The sequence below is a fragment of the Elephantulus edwardii genome, unplaced genomic scaffold, assembly GCF_000299155.1.
Source record: "Elephantulus edwardii isolate Elephantulus edwardi_28Jun2011 unplaced genomic scaffold, EleEdw1.0 scaffold00004, whole genome shotgun sequence".
Lineage (NCBI taxonomy): Eukaryota > Metazoa > Chordata > Mammalia > Macroscelidea > Macroscelididae > Elephantulus > Elephantulus edwardii.
The window spans coordinates 5,294,476-5,315,427 of NW_006399754.1; the positions used below are offsets into that span (position 1 = coordinate 5,294,476).

The 20,952-nt window shown below is 43.0% G+C and overlaps 1 protein-coding gene across 1 annotated transcript; it reads left to right on the top strand.

The window, feature by feature from the left end:
• Nucleotides 1-1,485: 1,485 nt before the first annotated feature.
• ALG11 (ALG11, alpha-1,2-mannosyltransferase) lies at nucleotides 1,486-19,405 on the top strand. The gene is made up of 4 exons (XM_006879520.1): nucleotides 1,486-1,529; nucleotides 10,001-10,231; nucleotides 14,869-15,800; nucleotides 19,134-19,405. Exons 1-4 carry the CDS (start codon nucleotides 1,486-1,488, stop codon nucleotides 19,403-19,405), a joined length of 1,479 nt encoding a protein of 492 aa, XP_006879582.1.
• Nucleotides 19,406-20,952: the final 1,547 nt, after the last annotated feature.

Genomic DNA, 20,952 nt, shown 5'->3' on the forward strand with positions numbered 1-20,952 from the left:
CCAGCTCCTGGAGGAGGTCATTATAGTTGGTAAAGAACACAGGATCAGAAAAAAAAAAAAAAGACTCTCAATAGGACAGATTGCAGCATCAGGCTCAAAAGCAACAAGGAGGGCAGCGCCAAGACTAGGCAGGGTTTCAGCCAAGTGTTTCATTCAGGGGGCTGCTCAGAGCACACAACATAGGGGTTCAAAGTGGCCAACAGTAACTGCCAAGATTAGATAGCAATCTTAGGGGGCTGTAGAGACAGAAATGGTCTTCTGCTATGAGTATGTATGCTACCACAACCACAAAATAAACGATCTGATTTCAAAATATCATTTGTACATCGACTTGGTAAAATCGTAGGAGGCCCATCGCCTTACTGCGGAGAACCTTCCAAGGTAAATCATCTAATCGCCTGGCGTACCCGGAGTTGTTCCCGGCTCGCAGAGTCCCCGGCCTTCCGCCCGCAGGTCGGGGATGCGGGCAGGGGGTGGTGGCGCAGGGGTGGGCACACTCACCTGCCGACCAGCCTCTTCCCTAGCGGTGCTCTGGCGGTCCAGCTCAGGCATCATCCCTCGCAGGGCCGAGTTCTTCCCTCAATGGGCCCGGAGTCCAAAGATCACCTGGTCAGTGGGGGAGAGGGAGGGTTTAAAGCCAGCAGAAGCGAGGTGACGCGTGGAAGGCATCTTTGCGCTTTAGTTCTAAAAGCGAGGACAGCCCTGCCCTTCGCACCGGACGAGGGCCGCGAACCCCCTAAGTCAGGGTCGCGCGCCGAGCGCCCGCGGGCTCCCTGGGGGCTCAGGAAGGTCAGAGAGGGGTGGCCCGGGACCCTCGCTCACACCCTCGGTCGCTCCCGCCCTCCCTTTCCCTTCTCGGCTACATCAGCCAGCGCTGCAGCACTCGGTCCGCAGCCTGCGGCGGACGTAGAGCGGAGAATGCGGGCAGACCTGAGGCCCGAGCGGCGGACACCAGGCTCTCCACGCCGGGGGAGGGAAGTGTGGGGGGCGCCGGCGTCGTCCGCTCTACGCAGCCCTGCTCCGGGCAGTCCCCGCGCCCCGCTCCCGAAAGCCGCAGGTCCCGAAAGCCGCAGCTGTTTGAGGAGTGAACTCTGCACCTGGAAGATCGATCCCGATCGCTCCGGGGCCTCCCATTGGCCTCCACCCGACCGACCCGGCCAGAGACCGGCGCGCCTACGCTGGGGAACCCGGTGGGGGAGGCGCCACCGGGCGAGAGCGACGCGAACCACCGGAGGCCACGCCCACCACGGCCCCATTTCCACCGCAGGCCCCGCCCCCGGGGGCGGGCCTCGTGTGCGCCTCGCCAGAAAGAGTCGTTCACGCCTCGGCGGATTCTACTGGCTGAACGGCCGTGGGAAGCTGCTGGCGGAAGCCAATAGGAATACGGAGCCCGTCCATGGGGGCGGGGACAGCAACTAACGCTTCTGTAAGAGCCAATAGGAAAGGAACGGAAAAGCACTCCTTGAGTTCCGGGGTTGGTGCAAGATGGCGGCCTCCGAAGGGGGTTGGTGTTTCTGCAAATTACTGAGGTAAGTTGTCACTGATGTGGACTGGCGGGCGTTTTCGGCTCGTCCGGAGTGCTTGCCCGCCCTGTGCAGCCGAAGTGTGCTGCAGTGGTCCTCCTTTGTCACGAATGCAGAATGTTTTCTCCAGGCCTCAGGATTTATTGCTCGCCCAATGGGGATCTTTTTTCGTTTTCTTTCTAGCCTTTGCTTTTTCTTCCTCTTTCTCATTTATCTTTGTCATAAATGATTCCTCGTCATTTCTCGTTTCCTTTTATCGTTGAGTCACGAGTCATTTTCTCATGAATCACGTTCCCCAATTTATTAAAGAATAAAGCAGATGTTGAATTTTCAGCTCTTCATAATCATATATCGAGCGTTTCCCCCCATCCTAATTCTTGCAAGAGTAGTTTTAAGAAAAGTTACTGCTTTTATATTTGTTATATAATATGTAGAAGAGTTAATAAGTAAATAGGCAGGGGATGTTGCCGGGAACGCCATAATTCATGGGAATGCTGCCATCCTTCAACTACTGTTGTTAGGCGTCATCGAGTCGCCTACGACTCAGCAAACCCATGTACAGCAGCTCTCAACCTTTTGCTATCCTGAGCCAGTCTCACGTCTCCGACAGTCCTACCCCCATTCCTCCAGGTACGGTGTCAGTCCGTCTCATCCAGAGTCTTCTTTCCAAGCATGATGTCTTTCTCCAAGGACTGATGTCTCCAAGGAGCAGCCTGGTTCCACCCCTTCAAGAAAAACCTGTCTGTTCTCTTAGCAGTCCATGTTTAATAACTCCAGCATCCCAACTCAAAAACATCAATTATTCTTGTCGTCTTTGGTCATGATCCAGCTCTCTGATGCATAGCAAGTAATTACAAAGACCATAGCCTGAATCAGGCATACCTTTGTCTCCAGACTGACATTGTTATTCTTTAACACTTTTGAGAGTTCCCTGACAGCAGCTTTGTCCAGAGCAGTTCATCTTTTGATTTCTTGACTGCCAATGCCAAGAATGTTGATTGTGGAGCCAAGTAAACTGAAATTGTTAACTAACAATCTCAATCTCTTTTCCATCCATTATGGTGCTGCCAGTAGGGCCAATAGTGAGAATTTTTGTCTTCTTGATGTTAAGCTTCCAGGAATACTGAAGACTGCAGTACTTGACCTTCTGCAGCTTCAGGTCTTCCTCATTTTTTGCAAGCAAGGCTATAGCATAACGCAGGTTGCTGATGAGTCTTCCTCCAATCCTGATGCCACATTCCTCCTCATAAAGTCCAGCCTCCAGAATTATCTGTTTCCACATACAGATTGAGAGGAATGGAGACAGGATGCATCCCTGATGCACTCCTTTCCTGATTTTAACCATGCAGTGTTTTCCTTCTCTGTTCTCTGAGGACTGCTTCCTGGTCCAAGTACAAGATTTGCATGAACACAATCAAGTGTTCTGGGATTCCAGTTCTTCTCAAGGTTAGCCAAAATTTGATGTACACAATGTGCCTTTGCATAATCAATGAAACACAGGTAGATGTTTCCTCTAGTACTCTTTGCTTTCAGCCAAGATCCCTCTGATGTTGATGATAATGTCTCTGGTGCCACAGCCTCTTCTAAACCCAGCCTGTGTTTCTGGTAGTTCTCTGTCGATGTACTTACTGTTCCAGTCATTTTTGGATAATCTTCAGGATTTTGCTTGTGTTATCAGTGATATTGTTCGATAATTGACACACTCTTTCAGTCGGTTGGCCAGGAAGTTATCCTCCAGATTTCTTGGCGTAACTTGGTGAGCACATCTGTTAAAATACACCAGTTAGTATTCCATCAATTCCTGGGGCCTTGTTCTTTGCCCATTCCATCAGAGCAGCTTGAACTTCCTCCTTTATCACCATTGTCTCTTAATCATATGTTATTGCATGAAATTCTTCTGTGTCAGCCAGTTCTTTTTGGTATAGCATCTCTGTGTCCCCCTTCCATCTTCTTCTTCTTTTTTTTTATCTTGCATTCCATCTTCTTTTAATGCTTCCTGGAATTAAATTTGTAAAAAGAATGCAGGTGGCCTGAGTGCAGCCAGCACTAACTCCACGAGGGAGAGCAGGCCCCATCCACAGCACCCACAATATAACACCTGTTTCTATTGAGGTCAAACGTGCCCCCACACCCCTGAAACCTGTATCCGCCAATTCTAATACCCACAGAGCTTCCAGAGATTTCACTGCTGTCCTGAGGCAGGCCCAGGCCCAGGAAGACATAAGCTAAGCAAAAACAGGAAACCAGTTTAGCAGGCTCGACCCCCAGGAGCAGCAGCAGGTGAACAGCTTTAACCATATAAGGGAAACACAAGTTCAACAATAAATAACAGAAAACTGGTCCAGCAGCTAGGGGTTGACTGCCCAGTAACGAAATGAGCAAACTGAAGCTAACCTATGCCCTTTCCCTAACGAACCTATATCCCTTTTGCCCAATATGCTTAACTAACCAATCATAATACATGTAAACGCTAGTCAATAGGAAAGAGATCTCAACAAATACCTTGTAAGCCTACATAAAGAAAGAACATTTTTCCTTTGGGGAGCCTGACGCTTGCGAGGCTGTGTGGTCTCTGTCAGCTCTTCCCGCCATTAATAAAGTCTTCCTTGCTTCACAAAAAGCCTGTATTGTTCCTTCGCCTGGACCCAGGGGTCAAATTCTTGCAACAATGTTACTAGGTTCACTAATAGTTGCAGTGGCCACTCAGAATTCAAAGAACCATTCTGAGAGTTAAGAGATATTTGAGGGAAATTAATAGGTGACAATTCAAGTTAGAAACAGGATGCACTTCTTGAGTCCGGACAGCTGCTCAGAAGTGCTCACAGGTCCTTTGACTTCTAGCCTCTCGACTGTAGGTCAGTGTTACCCCTCAGTTCTCCAGCCAACTTGTGCAAAAGCCTAAGCTCTGTTCTGTGGCACTGCAGGCCCAGGTCAGCTGTGTCTCACACTGGTCTGCAGTTCTCCACTGCTGTTGCTGCTCTCTTGATTCCAGTCTGATTGGCATAGGAACCTTTGTAATCCTGAAGCATGCTCATTGTCTTCTCTACTGCTTCTATCTTATTGGTAGAAAGATGCCCATCATCTTCCCTAGGTTTGCTTGATTTAAGCCTGTAGAGATAGTAAGATTGGTTAATTTAATCATTAGTATCTTCATATTTACATACAATAGAATCTGGAAATTACTGAACTGTATCTTTAATATCACATGCAAGTAAAAACTTGTTAAAGATTATAAAAAAAAAAGCCCAACAGCTGTAATAGGACATCACCAGAGAGCTGGCAAAAATTCAGGATGGATTTAGAAAAGCCAGGGTATGAAGGATAGCATTCCTGAGGTCAGATGGATCTTAGCTGAAAGTAGAAAATAGCAGAAGGATGTCTATTTGTGTTTTAATGACTATGCAAAAGTATTTGGCTGTGTGCATCATAACAAATTATGGCTAACATTGAGGAGAATGGGGATTCTAGAACACTTTATGAGTAGTCATGCAAAACCTATGCCTGGACCAAGAAGCTCTTGTCGAACAGAGCAAGGGAATGCTGCATGGTTTAAAATCAGGAATGTTGTGTGTAAGGGCTATATTCTTTCTTCATATTAATTTCTGCATATACAGTCTTTATGCAAAATACATCATTCAAGAAGCTGGACTATATGAAGAAGAATGTGGGATCAGGCTTAGAACACTCATCAACAACCTGCCGTTACGCAGTTGATGCAGTTTTGCTGAAAGCGAGGAAGACTTGATGCATCTGCTATGGAGGGTCTAAGACTACAGCCATTAATATGAATTACATCTTAACATCAAGAAAATAAAAATTCTCACCACTAGACGAATAGGCTATATCATGATAGATGGAGAAGAAATCGAAATTGTCAGTGACTTCATCTTGCTTGGATCTACAATCAGCACTCTTAGCACCAACAGACAGAAAATTTAAAAACAAAACAAAAACTTATTGCATTGGGAAAATCTGTTGTCTACCTCTCCAAAGTGCTGAAAAGCAGTGATATCCATTTGAAGACTAAGGTGTACCTTATCCAAACCATGATATTTTCATTTACTTGCTATGCACTGAAAGTTGAACAGTGAATAAGGATGACAGAAGAAGAAATGATGTCTTTGGTTATGGTGTTGGCAGAGCGTACTGAATAACCCTTGGCCTGTCAAAAGGACAATCACATATGTCTTAGAAAAGGTGCAGCCCAGGATGGTCGTTGGAGGCAAGGGTAGTGAAACTTCATTTCACATACTTTGGGCATGTTGTTGGGAGGGGCCAGTTCTTGGACATCATGCCTGGTAAGGTAGAGGATCAGCACAATAGAGGAAGACCCTCAATGAGATGGATTGACACAGTGACAGTAATGAAAAGCTCAAGTGTATTAGAGATGAAAAGGAAGACGTCAGAGAGGGCAGAGTGCAAATCTATCATTCATAGGGTTGCTGTGAGTCGTCAACTGGAGAGCGCTTAACAACAACCACAACCCAAAAGGGACGGATTCACGTCACTCTCAACCTGTGGTGAAAGTCAAAGAAGGGAACTAGGAAGGCCAGATTGTCAACCTGTTGTACCACAACATCATTAGTTTCTTAAAAAATCATTCATAGTGCTCGCTTCGGCAGCAAATATACTAAAATTGGAACTATTCAGAGAAGATTAGCATGGCCCCTGCGCAAGGATGACACGCAAATTCGTGAAGCATTTCATATTTTAAAAAAAATCATTCATAGACATTATATTAATTGCCATTGATTAATATAATAAATTAATTACATTGTCTAATAAACCCCTTATTGTGTACTGCCTTTACTTTCACCCAGCTTACCAATTTTAACTCCTTTCTCCTTCCCTTCTATACTTGTTACCCCTCCAAGTTTGCATATGCCTTTTTTTAGCTGTTTATAATAGTTTTTGGGTGACTGTTATTTTTGTCACCCAGTATAATTTGTTCTAGATCTATCCATCTTGTGCAATATTTTACAAATTCTTGAATATTTTTTAGCAATATGTGATAATCTTACTGTGTGAATGTACCTTAGTCTTTTAGCCATTGATATTTTGATGAACACTTGAGTCATTTCCTACTCATTGCTAATGTAAATAATGCTGCAGTAAACCTGGATGTGAGTGTATGTTAATTTGTGTCACCCCACTTACTTCTTTGGGACGTAAACCTAGTAGGATTGTTGTATCTAAGGATATTTCTAGTCTCAACTTTCTGCTTTCCATAAGGTTGCACCATTTTATATTCCTATCAGCAATGTATGAGAGTTCCAATCTTCCACACCCTTGCCAGCATTTGTTGTTTGCTATCTTGGTGAGCGTTTCTGGTGCAAATGTAGTGATAGCTCATTGTTTTGATTTGATTTGGATCTCTCATAGGGTCACTATGAGACAACTCAGTGACACATAACAGTAGCTAATGATCATAAGCATTCCTTCCTTTGTTGGTCATCTAAACGTCTTCTTGCTCAAGTGTCTGTCCATGTCTGCTGCCCTTTTTGTAATTGGATTGTTTGTCTTTTTCTTATTTGGGTGTTGGAATTTTCTGTAAATTTTAGAGACAAGTCCCTTATTCCGTGAGTCATTGCCAAAAATTTTTTCCCAGTCCGTAAGTTCTGCTTTCACCCTTCTGGAGGGGTCTTTTGGTACAGGATTTCAGTTTCAGGAGGCTGCAGTCATGCACTTTGTCCTCTGTTTATTATATATTTTCAGTTATAGTTGATAGTCTATGCCAAAGATTAAAGTTCCTAGGTTTGCCCATTTTTTCCTTTGATGTTTTATAGTTACAGGTTTTATTTAGTGCATGACAATTTGTAATTAACACAGTAGCTTCCTGAGTTCACAAGTCTATTTTGACTTTAAGTGTTTCCTAAAGTGTTTCCAAGACTGTAATCTCTATGGAAGCAGTACTGTTAGATTCAAATCAGTGACCTTTGGTTAGCACCCCAGCATTTAGCAACTGCACCACCAAGACACTTTGCTTCGTCAATAGCAGTATGTAAATATGCTTTCTAAATTCCCATTTACTGTCTTCATTTTTGTTTCCTTTACATCAAATGCTGTGATTATTTAAAACCTTTTAAAGGGGAAAATCTAGTTCATGTTCTTTTCCTGCAATTTGGAATATCCTTGACCTTGTCCTCTGCTAATGTTACAGGCTATTGAGTCACCTAGGATTCTTAGCAACCATTTGAACCAAAGATCCAAACCTTGACCTATCCTGTACCATCCTCACAGTCTCCACCATACTCAAGCCCATTGTTGGCAGTCATTGTTACTGTCAATCGAAGATATTGAATATTTTCTTCTCTTTCAGTGACTCCAAAGTGGGCAGCCCACCACCACAAAGGATTATCTGTTCTAAAGTGTCTGTAGGCCCAAGTTGAGAAGCTCAAACCCAAAATTTAAAAAGTGCTCAATACTTTTTAAAGGTTCTCTGACAACAAATCATCTTAAAGAGTCAATTATCTCTTTAAATACAAGAATTAATCACAGTGAGAGATTACACATGCAAAACTCATGTTTTCCACCTGTGGACAATGAAAATGATGTAAGCACACACAGTGCTCCTGTTTGCTTCAGTCACTAAGCTACCAGAGCCCAGTCTGCTTTTCACTGCTCTCTGCGAACATGCCCTGCATGTCTGAACTAGTCTCCCAGTATTCCTGCCCCTGTATCAGTATTATCCCGGCTCCTGACTTTTGTTGTTTTAGTATTTTATTGGGGATTTGTTTGTTTGTTTTGCAAGCCTCTCAAATGCTTTCTAAGGGTAAGCAAAACATAACAAAATTGAGCTAGGTACCACTTGTATTGACTAACCTTAAGAAAACATTTTTTCTAAGAAAAAAATTTAAGAAGTTATTTTACTTTCTGGTTTAAAAGATAATGAAATTTTAGTCTTGGTCAATAAGTATTTATTGAGTGTTCTTTCTGTACCTTTTCAAATGCTAAAGAGCAACAATATCTGTTTAAACATAAAAGTGCACCTGTCCAAGTCCTGGTATTTTCAGCTGCTTCCTGTACTTTTGAAAGTTGGACAGGGAGTAAGGGTGACAGAAGAATTGATCCCTTTGAATTGTAGTAGTGGTGAAGAGTTCTAAATGTCCCCTGGACTGCTAAAAGAATGATTAAGACTGTCTTGCACAAAATGCAATCCAGGTACTCCATAGAGGCAAGGATGGTGAGACTTCATCTCACATACTTTGGGTATGTTGTGAGATGGGGCTAATCCTTGGAAAAAAGACATCATGCTGGGAAAGGTGAAGGGTTAGATATAGAGAGGAAGACCCACAATAAGATAGATTGACAGAGTGACTAGAGCAGTGGACTTGAGCTTGGTGGGGATCATGAGAACGGTGCAGGGTCAGACAAGGTTCAGATCTGTTCATTAGGTCGCTGTGAGTTGTACGTGACTTGGCAGCACCTAACAACAGCACCTCTTTGTACCAGCCATTCATGCTAGGTATTGGGCTTCCACTGGTGGGCAAGACTTGCTCTTTGTCTTTGCAATCCTTCATTCTACCAGACAGAGACAGAGAATCTTTTAGCAGTTAATATACAAGAAGGTTTGGGAGTGTGCATCAAGTAGTACAAGAATGAAATTGTAGCAGCTTTGAAGCACAGAAGGAAAGGTAATGAATGATGTTAGGGCCATGTAAACAAATCAAGGTATTCCTGCGTGGTACAGATAGTCACAAATGTAAACAGATGTAAACGAATCAAGGTATTCCTGGGTGGTGCAGATGGTTAGCACACTTGGCTGCCAGACCAGTGTTGTAGGTTCAAGTCTGTCCAGAGACCCTTATGAAAAATGGCCTAATTAAAGAATAGAAGTAGTCATTGGAAACCATCCAGAGCAGTTCTCCATGGCACATAGGAGGTTGCGGGGAGTCAGACTCAGCAAGAACTGATACTTTGAAGAATTCAAATCCAAAACAGACCGGGACCAAAGAAACTGAAATTCCATTCCTCTTAGCCTAGAAATTGAGGTGAGATGGTCGAATACAAATTATTTACTATGGCACACACCTTTGTTAACGAGTGGGAATATTGATCATTCGGGAGATTGCAGTCGCTGGGTTACAATAAGGCATTTTGAGGGGCAGGTGACCTTCCTACTCAGGTTTAGTTTTTTTTTTAATCCTTTAGCACCTACACTCAGGAGACAGTTCAACAGTGATTTTTCCTGCTGGTTAGAACGTATGTTAAATTGCTGGTGTTCTCTGGAGATTGAATATTAAAGGACATGTCTGTTGATGTTAAGTACCTGGTAGCATTAGAATTTTAGAAGTCAAGACTGTATTTTGTAAGAAGACTTGCAAACCACAAAAAAACTTTTTTTCTCTCATTTCTTCTCATACATATAGTGAATATTTGAAAGTTCATACTTGAAGTGGGTATTTAAAAGTAGACTTTAATTTGAAAGGCTTTTTTTAAGATTAGTATTAATTTTTCACTCTCTTCTCTTGCTTCAGGTTTTTTTATTCATTATTCTTCCCTGGACTAATTATAAGTGGCACTTTGTGTGTGTGTTTGGTCATTTTCCTTTGGGGAATCAGACTGCTGCTCCAGAGAAGGAAGAAAGCAGTGGCAACCAGCAAAAATGGGAGCATTCAAACAGTGATTGCATTTTTCCATCCGTACTGCAACGCTGGCGGCGGAGGGGAGAGGGTGCTGTGGTGTGCCCTCAGAGCCCTGCAGAAAAAGTAGGTATGCATCTTTCTTGGGAAGTTTGCTCTTGATGGTTGGGAAATACTTTTTTAAATACATTCATCTGTCTTCTAAGATCCTGTTGAATTTTAGCTGATACAGTGAAGGAGTGAATGGGAAAGTATCTAACCTTCTATGGCTTCATTGAATGGGATTAAGAAGCCGCCTTGGGAGAATAGACCCAGAAAACATTGCATAGTAAACAGGAACTCTAGAGGCTTCCTGGTGAGGAGTTGTGCTGCCACCCAAGACACACAGTCTCCTGTAAGATTTACTGCTTCCACTTTCACAGTACCCAACAACAGCAATTAAGAAGGAATAATATTTCAAGCCATTTCATGCACTCGGTTTCTTCCTCCCTACCCCACCCCAGTATTCTTTATCACTCTATTTTAAATAGTGGATCCATGACTGTTACATTGTATGAGAAAACTACTATTTTTCCATACCTTTTTGTTTCTCTTTACACATCCTTCCTTTAATTCCTGAACCTTCACACAACATTCTCTCTGCTATGCATTTCTACATTCTTGGATCTCCCTGACTTCAGGCTATCACCCTTCTATTTCCTCTGTCATCATCTAAAAACCAAATAATCAGAACACCATACAAAGTAGTTTTCATCTTGTTCTGCCCCATTCTCTTTGCCACTCACTCTGCATCTTCACGTCTCTCACTCCAGCGTATTGGACTAGGGGAGGTCACCTACACATGTTAATGCTTTCTCTAGATTTCTTGACCTCTATATAGTGATATTTTTTTTTTCTAAAATAAGCTTTTTCTCCCAGATAATGAGTCCAAGTCATTCATGGCTCAGTATAAGATAATGCAGTACACTTTTCATCGAATCACCTATGTTTATTGGGAACATAACCAACTCATAGATGACCCTGTAGTTGGTTTTGAGAGACAGTTAATCACATGGGAGGAGATTGCCTAGTCTTCTCCTGCAGAACAGCTGATGGATTCAAACCATGTACCTTTGGGGTCATAGTGCAGCTTCTTTCCACTAGGCCACCAGAGCTCCCTGTTTATCAGAGGAGCCCCAGTGGTGTCAGTCTGCTCACCAGAATGTGTCGGCTGTTGGAACCCACTAGCTGCTCTGAAGAAGGAGCGGCTAGCCACCTCCCACAAAGGTTTGCATCCCCGAAAACCTGATGGACAGTTGATGTGAGTTGGGCTGATTTAATAGCTGTGGATTTGGGTTTTCATTTGGATTTTGTTTGTTGGACTATTTGGGTTTGGGTTATTGTTGTTTTTTTAATTTATTGGGCAAGATGATAAGTTTCTGGGGATGCAAATCTTTGTGGGAGGAGACTGCTCCTCCTTCAGAGCAGCTAGTGGGTTTTAGCTGTTGACACATTATGCTTAGCAGCCTGACAGCATGAACTGCCAGGAGAACAAACAGTCATTCTGGAAAGGGTGGAGGTAAGAATTCTGAAGCTTCTTCTGACATACTTTGGGCCTGTTGTACGGATGGACAAGTCTTTGGAGAAGGACATCATGCTTGGGAGGGTGGAGGGACAGTGAAAGAGGGAGACCGTCAATGAGATGTATTGATACAGGGTCTGGGGTAATGAGGGTAGGTGTGTCAGAGACAGCAAGCTTGGCTTAGGATAGAGCAGGGTTTAGGGCTGTTGTACATAGGGTCACTATGAGTCTCAGGCGACTCAATGGGCACATAACAATAACAAACGACAACAAATGGGCAGGAATCCTTGGGTAATGTGAATGTTACTCTTAGGTGCTAACTGAAAGGTTGGGGCTCACACCTACCCAGAAATGCCTCTGAAGACAAGCCTGGCAACCTGCCTCTGATGGATCACCATCTTGAAGACAGTAAAGCAGCCCTAGTCTACACATTTTGGGTCGTCATGAGTTGGAATTGACAGTAACTGATTAATTGGCCATGTATTAGGTATTCTTCTAGGGGTTGAGGTTGAAGTGGTGAACAAAATAGACCAGATCTATTTTTGTCTCATGGCCCTTGAACCTGAATAGAACAAGCAAACAAAAGGAAAAAAAATATCAGATATAGTATTATATAAACAGTTAAAAAAGAGCAATAAGAGAGTGAGTATATATGTCAGATGAGTGTATATGTCAGAAGTCAGGGCAAATCTCTAAGGAGATGCCAGACTGAATTCTGAATAAAATAGCTGACATTTACACAGTATTAGCCAGACTTTACAAAATGTGTACAAGAAACCTTCCAGAATTACTCAACTTTGTCTTACGTGCTTTACATATAGTTTTAATTAGCTCACTTAATCTTCAGGATAACTTTTGAGGTTGGTACTGTTATCCTCATTTGACAGGCAAAGAACCTGGGGCCTTGGAGCCCATGCCCTAACCCAGTTGCTACTCTGCCTGCTCTTGGAAAGACAGTGAAGATGAGGAGAGGTAAAGCAGAGGGAACCACTCCCCAAAGTCCCCTATGACTGCAGGGAGCTTGGCTTGTTCACAAATGGGCACATCAGTTTGGCTGAAGCCTGGTAGGCCAGAGAGTGAGTGGAAAGAGAAGGTATGGAGGGTCCACATCACACAGGACTTGAATGAGCAGGGTAAGGAGTTTAGTTCATAGTGTATTGCTACTTAACAAACCACCCCATCATTTAATGACTTAAACACGGTTGACTGTTATTCATAGTTTTGAGGGTTTGATGGGCTCAATTTGAGCCCCTGATACTGTTTGCAGCCAAGTGAAACTCAGCCTAGGGTCATACTTCACTCACATGATGGTCCTGGGCTGGGCTGTGAGGAACAGCCAAGAGCTGGCAGGGCCTCCCTCCGAGCAGCCTCTCCATGGATGTAGCGTGGGCTTGCACACAACGGGCAGCCTCAGGTTGGTTGACTCGCCTCTGACTGAGCATCCCCAGATAGAAAGAAGAAGCTCCTAGCCCCTGAGAGCCTGTGTCCAGAAATGGACACACTCACTTCAGGCATATGCAAAGCAATCATAAAGCCTATCATGTTTGAAAGGGAGGGCCCTTCTTATCACTGAGAAAAATGTCAAGGAATTTGTGACCATCAGGTAGGAGTCCTGGTGGCTCAGTAGGTTAAGCATTGAGCTGCTAACCAAAAGGTCAACCATTTGAATCCACTAACCACACCTGGTGGTCTAGTGACAAGCATCCCAAGGGCACACGGTTCAAATCCACCAGCTGCTCTGTGGGAGAAGGATGGGCATTCTCCTCCCTTGCAATTAATTGCCTCTGAAAACCTGCTAGAGGGTCAAGCTGTGGGTGGGATCTGACTTGATGGTACATAACAAAACCATCACCACCATAGGAGAAAGATGGGCCATCTCCTCCCTTACAGATTTATAGCCGTGGAAACCAAATAGGCAGTGGATGCTACTCTATCCTATAGGGTCCTTGAGTTGGAATTGACACTGGGGCAGTGGGTTCTGGGTTAAACCATCAAGAAGAGAAAGAATGAGCAGATAATAAACACTACAGGACTAGTACAGAGGAAGGTCAGCCTGGGAAGTACAGAGAGAAAGACAGTAGCCATTAGCAAATAGGAACATGATGACTGCTCAAAGGTGGAAGGAGGAGATGGGGTGTGGAAGAATAGGAAAGGTGCAGTGGGTTCTTGGTGACAGTTGTGGAAGAAAGATCAATAGTAATTAAATAAAACAACTTATAGAAATTATTATATTAAAAATATATATGAATGTAATTGTAGAAATTACTGTATTAAAGTGAATGATTGTACAAAATGCACTGTGGATGAAGGAAACAATGTAGATGAATGATTGTATGCATACCAGTTCTTTTAAAAGTACCCTTTGGCTGCCAGATGGAAAATGACAGGAGGAGGACCTGGGAGGAGCATTGAGATGCTACCTGTTGGTCTTCCAGGATCCTGTGGCTCTGTCAACACTTGGCATGTAGTCTCTATAGCAGCTTAAACTCAACTGGACCAGGCTTATCCCTATATCCTGAGTACTTTGCATATCATTGTAGAGGTTAATAGTTTATAATTTGAAGAATAATGACTAAGACAAGGTCTGAGGGGCAAAAGCATTAAAAGTCATAAGTGAAAAAGAAAGTCATGAGTGTACTCTCAGAATATTTCCATCAGAGGCATGCCATGTATTGTAATTGTAATGCAAGTACAGGATCCAGCTTTGAAAAATCTTTCTGGTTTTCTCAGATACAAAACCCCCAAAGTAATACACTCGCATCATAATACTCTAAAGATACTAGGTGAATTTTAGTTTGGATTTATGAGTGTTATTATTTCATGACTATTTTAATGCTGAAAAAGTTGTTAAAATGAACCATGTGACTATTTTTAGGGGACTAAAGTCTCATTCATAAATAATTTTTATTGCTTTTGTGTTGTGTGTGTGTGTGTGTGTGTGTGTGTGTGTCTGTCTGTCTGTAAAATACTTAGTGGAAGAAATTAACAAGGAACTCAAGCATGATCTCATTGGTAGAGCTGGTATTACCGTACAGGATAGTGGAAGACTTAGGAAAGGATGTGGTCAAAAGTCCAACTTCATGAATGGAACACATTGTTTCCATTATTATTATTATATTCAGCTGTATGATTTTGAAGAAATAATTATTGCTTGGTTTTACCATAAACAAATGAAACTGTCAATTCCAATACTCCGTTTCAGATATCCTGAAGCAGTTTATGTTGTTTACACGGGGGATGTCAATGTCAGTGGTGATCAGATACTAGAAGGTGCGCTCAGAAGATTTAATATCAAATTAATTCACCCAGTGAAGTTCGTGTTCTTACGGAAGCGCTACCTCGTGGAGGATTCACGCTACCCTCGCTTCACGTTACTGGGCCAGAGTCTCGGGTCCCTGGTGCTTGGCTGGGAAGCCCTGATGCTCTGTGTTCCTGATGTTTACATTGACTCCATGGGCTATGCCTTCACACTTCCTCTGTTTAAGTATGTAGGAGGCTGCAGAGTTGGCAGCTACGTCCATTACCCCACTATCAGCACTGACATGCTGTCTGTAGTGAAGAATCAGAATGCTGCATTTAACAACGCAGCCTTCATCTCCAGGAACCCTTTCCTCAGCAGAATGAAGCTCCTCTACTACCATTTATTTGCTTTCCTGTACGGGCTGGCTGGGTCTTGCAGTGACGTCGTCATGGTCAACTCCTCTTGGACACTAAACCATATTCTCTCCCTGTGGAAGGTTGGAGGTTGCACTAGCATAGTTTACCCACCTTGTGATGTGCAGACTTTTCTGGACGTTCCCTTGCATGAGAAGAAGACCACCTCAGGACACCTGCTGGTTTCCATCGGCCAGTTCAGACCTGAGAAGAATCATCCTCTGCAGATCAGAGCCTTTGCTAAACTGCTGAATAACAAGGTGGCAGAGTCACTTCCTTCCCTCAGACTTGTCCTCATTGGAGGCTGTCGTAACACAGATGATGAATTTCGAGTAAATCAGCTGAGAAAGCTTTCTGAGGACCTAGGCGTGCAGGATGCTGTAGAGTTTAAAATAAACATTCCATTTGATGAATTAAAGAAGTACTTGTCTGAAGCGACAGTTGGTCTTCATACCATGTGGAATGAGCACTTTGGGATAGGTGAGTTTGTCCTTTAAGCAACTTGATGCAGTAAGGTGTACAGTTTGGGTCCTTACAGTTGTGCTACTGTACCATGCTACTCTGGAAGTTTGTGTTGAGTCCTAAACCAGCAAATAGGCTTTTCTCACTTGAGACATTGTAGGAGAGTAACTGGTAATTGCTGATGTGTATACGAGTAGCCCTGATGTGTTATAAGTTGGTCTTTTATTAAAAGATTGGTGGTTCAAATCTACCAGCTGCTTTTGGGCAGAAAGGTGATCAGTCTCCTCCTATTAAGATTTACAGCCCCAGAAACCTGACAGAGGGTGGTTGTGAGTCAGAATCAGCTTGAAGTTCTCCCCATTTAACCCTGTCTCCTTATGGGTACAGATTCCTGGGTCCTCCCCTAACCCCAGAGTCCCTGGTGGTGCAAATGGTTTGCATACTCAACTACTAAACAAAAGCTTAGTTGTTTGGGACCACTCAGAGGTGCCTGGGAAAAAAAGACTTGGTAATCCACCTAAAAAAAAGAAAAATCAGCCATTGAAAACCCAGTGTGTACAGTTAGATTCTAACACATGTAAGGTTTCTGTGAGTCAGAATCGAATTAGTGGGCAACTGACTGACTTCACTCCAGTCCCAGTGAACCACCAGATTCGAATCTGCTTGGATGCCAAAGAGATGTTTTTTGAAAAGTTCTCAATTTATATAACAAAAGTTACTAGTCAGTTTCTCCAGGGTCTTCTCACAGCAATCTTAGGGTTCTTTTCTTCAGTTGGCACTCAACATTGGAGTGATCCTTCTTCCTGCTAAGTCTGTCCTGAGTGTTCAACTGGAATCTCCTTCCCTGTTTCTTTTGCTTCATACTTAATGCACTGTTCTGGTCAGGAAAGATTGACATGTCTTTACACAGTGCCTACTCTGTTGTGCACACTGGTAGGTATACAGAGGAAAGAGAAACATAAATAAGAGACATTTGCTCTAATAAGGTTTAGTTTCTCTTAAACTCCTCTCTCCAATTAGTTGCATAGTTCAACAAGAACTTTTTTATCCAATATGTCACCATGTTCAGCAAGAACTAACTTAGCCAAAATGTCCATATGTCTTTGTCTAACACAGATGGCTGTTTCCTTCCACAGATATTTATCAGGAATTTACTCTGAGCCAAGCACTCGAATGCTTGCTGGTATGGTGACCTGTCCCTCAGAGGCTTACAGCTAGCTCTGTGGGTGATTCCCACAAGCTAGCAGGCACTTGCTGGAAAGGGCACTATGCCCTTCGCCAGGGGAAGTCCAGGAGGATAGGAAAGCACCTATGAGAAGCTTTCAGCACAGCCTCTGCCAGGCATCACTTGATGGGCACAGTGATGTAACACATAAGCAATCATAAAAACCTAAACAATAGTGAGAAGTGAGGCAAAGAGGGACGTCTATTCCAGCAGAGAGTGCTTTGCTGTGAAAGGCCTGAGGTTTTGAAGAGGAGCATCACGCTTATCTTGTCTAGTGGTCTTACACGCATGCATTGAGTGAGGGACAGCGGGCGATGCAGAGGTGCTCTGGGCCAGTAATGTGGCCAAGAGAAGGTTTGTTTTTGTTGTTAGATATCATTGAGTCAGTTCTAGTACAGTGAAGCAGAGTACTTCCTGGTTATGGGCCAAGCCTCAAATCCTTTCTGTCTCTGAGCCCATGCTGTTGGTCTTCAACAGGAAGTACTTCAAGTTCACTTTGTTTTCTCAAAGTGTTTTCCCTGCATATCTCAGATGGTTATGGAGTTTTCCTCCAGGCCTGATGCCACATTCTTCTTCAGTAGCCCAGCTTCTCTGATTACTTGCTCAGCATACATATCGAGTAAGTATGATGAAAGAATATAGCCCTGACATACACCTATCCTGATTTTTAACTCTGTAGTGTCGTCTTATTCTATTCACATGACTGCATTTTAGTCTTTATACAGATTCTACATGAACACAATTAAATGTGTTCTATAATACTGTTTTTCACAATAATATCTGTATTTGTTATGATCCTCACGGTAAATGTCTTTTCATAGTCAGCACAACACAACAGCATCCTTCCCACAATTGGTGTTGTTGGTGGTGGTGGTGGTAGTTGTTTGCCATTGAGTGGGAACCAAACCATAGCTGTCCCGCCATCCCCAGCAGGTTTTTATAGGCTGTGCGTCACACAGGAGATCATCTGTCCTTCAGACCCTTTGCCTTTGGGATTGCAGCATAGCCTCTTAGCATTAGGCCACCAGGGCTCCCTTTCCACACAGTTTAGGAAGCTAAAAATTCAAGTTCAGAGTTCTCACTGAAGAAAGGCTCTGGTCTCTTCTACATCTGCTTGTTCCTGGGAGAGTGCTGTGTGGCTTGGCATCTCTTATCCCATCTCTTTCACTGACTTGCTTATTTAATGTCTGTCTTCTCTCAAGAGATTGATTACAGCAACTCTGATCCTGCCTAATTAAAATGACAAAGACAGCACATTCCCAAAAGGAAACCACTGGCCTACACCAAACTGACACACATGCTGCCTTCAGGCTGATTCTGACTCAGGGGCTCTGTAGGACCGAGAAGCACTCACCCGCAGTGTTTCCAGGGCTGTACTAGTGTTTCAAGGCTGTACGCTCCATGGAAGCAGGTGCCTCATCCTCTTGCTCAGAGGTTAATGGGTCAAACAGCAGGCCTTTCTGTTAGCAGCCGGGTTCCTCAGGAACCTGCGGCACCACCAGGGCTCCTTACAGGCGTGACATTTAGGGTTGACAGTGCATATTTGGGGGATGTAATTCCATCCATAACAGGTATCCAGCCTTCTACAGAATAATGCTCTGTGAAGAGTTAATAGTGTTACGGAAATAGTTATGATTCCAATTCTGTGCCGACCTGGAGTAATAACAGCCAGGCGTCATCATTCAGGATATTGAGAAAATAGATAAATCTTTTTCTGAAAAGACTTAGTTCTCTAAGAATATGATTAGAAAGGCCAGTCAGTCTAATATACAGCCTTCATCCTTATCATTTGCTAGAACTATCCAGTCCCGAGGAGAACCCTAAAAGCACAGTGGTTAAGCATTCAAAGGCTAACCTAGAGTTATTCAAATCCCCAGCCACTCCCTGGGAGAAAGACGGGACATTTTGTATACTCTTTTATTTACTTCTCTTATTTACTTGTCTGTTTTCATTAAGACAAAGGTAGCATTGTTATGAAGCTTTAAAAACTAAAAACCTCAACATTCTTTTCTTTTTCCACCCTGGAAATTAGCAAATTTTGAGACATTCACAAACTATTAAAATTGTCTGTGCCATCTTTGTTCCTGCAAACACTCTCACACACTGTGGGTCTCATTTTTTATCAGGAGTTGTGGAGTGCATGGCAGCTGGCACAATTATCCTTGCACATAACTCGGGGGGACCAAAGCTCGACATCGTAGTTCCTTACAACGGAGACGTGACTGGGTTCCTGGCTGAAGGGGAAGACGATTACGCTGAGGCAATGGCACACATCCTTTCAATGTCTGAGGAACAGAGACTCCAGATCAGGAGAAGCGCCCGCGCGTCCGTGCTCAGATTCTCTGACCAGGAATTTGAAGTGACATTCCTGTTGTCTGTGGAGAAGTTGTTTAAATGACGCCAAGCTTCACAAACAGTATCTCGTGTAGTGTTTAAACATCTTCATGTGGCCATACTTTTCTGAACTGATTCCTTGTTGTAATAAAGTCAATAATAATCAATGGTTTCCACTGGGTGTATATAGCCAGAGTATTTATTTGAATGAAAAAACAAAATTACCTAAATGGAGAAGGTACTTTTCTGTAAAATTTTTATTGGTTTTCATATAAAAATTCCTTTACATTATGTTCCATTCCTATACATTGTGTTTTATACAACCTTTCATTTACATTGTGTTTCATACAATCATTCATATACATTCTGTTTTACATTATTTTTTATATAGTGCATAAAATGTCTTGAAGTTTAAATGTAAAAATTGTAAAAACTATAAAGTTGTGATTGGTCTCTAATGCTGGAAGAATATACATGTGAAACAAAGAAATTAACTTGAATTTTTATGTAACCCATATTTAAAAGTCAATGTTGTCACTTCATTTTACATTTAAAAACAGAACACTGGCAGGAAACCAAAGCCTAAGCTCTGGTGGAATAAGCTGCAGTGTGCTTTACTGGTAATCAGAAGGCTTCACGCCTCCACTGGCTCACATCCTCGGGACTCCTTAGGAGAATGGTGGGTCTCCTCCTTCAAAGATTTACAGCCTCAGAAACCCAGTGGAGGTGCCCACTGAGCTGGCATGGACTCACAGCACAAGACAGAGTGGAGTGCGTGGTAGTCTGTACAATTATCTGTGCACATAATTCAGGGGGCCCAAAGCTCAATGTTGTCATTCCTTACAACAGAGATGGGGCTGGGTCACATTTGAATTTGTTGTGACATTCCTGTTGGTTTGAATTTTTTTTTTTTTAAAGTTTAGAATTTTCCTGGAATTTTTGGAACACTCTGAAAAGTTCTTGTGCACGAATTCTAAACAGTTTTGTGTGTGACCCTTCTGAATATACTTAAAAGAAAAAAGCAGCTTTAAATAAGCTTATTTAATCATGCTCTAAAAGCATAGTGAAAAAGCATGATGACCAGGATTGCTCTGTGGGTTTGTGTAGCCATGGCGATCCAGGCCAGTGTTCTGCTAACCAGCCTTTCTGTAATTAGGTATTTAGGAAAACTGCTTTTGTTTCATGCTGTTGGGATGATTGGCCGGGCCTCCTGAATTATCCTGTGACAGGTCTGCATCTTCAGAGGCTGGCAGGGAGCTCTAGTCATTGATTCAAGAGGTAGGACATTCAGACCTGTTTTCTGACAGAAGAGATGTCTACTAATCCTGCTCTGCCAGTGTCCAGTCTGTTAGCAGCATTGTCACATGGCAAGAAGACATTTTTTAAAGAACACTGGACTATGAGTTCGATTACCAGGGCCCAATCATATTTTACAGCATCCGACTTTTGACACCAAAGCTCTCAGGTTCTCTTTCTGCGTTTCTGATCCTGAATGCAGTGCCTTTTAGAGTTGTGGAGCTGAGATGAAAGGCATATAAAACTACTTTGAAAATTATAAACTTTAGTTAAAGACCTCAGTGTCTTCCATAATCCTATCTTTATGAATGCATC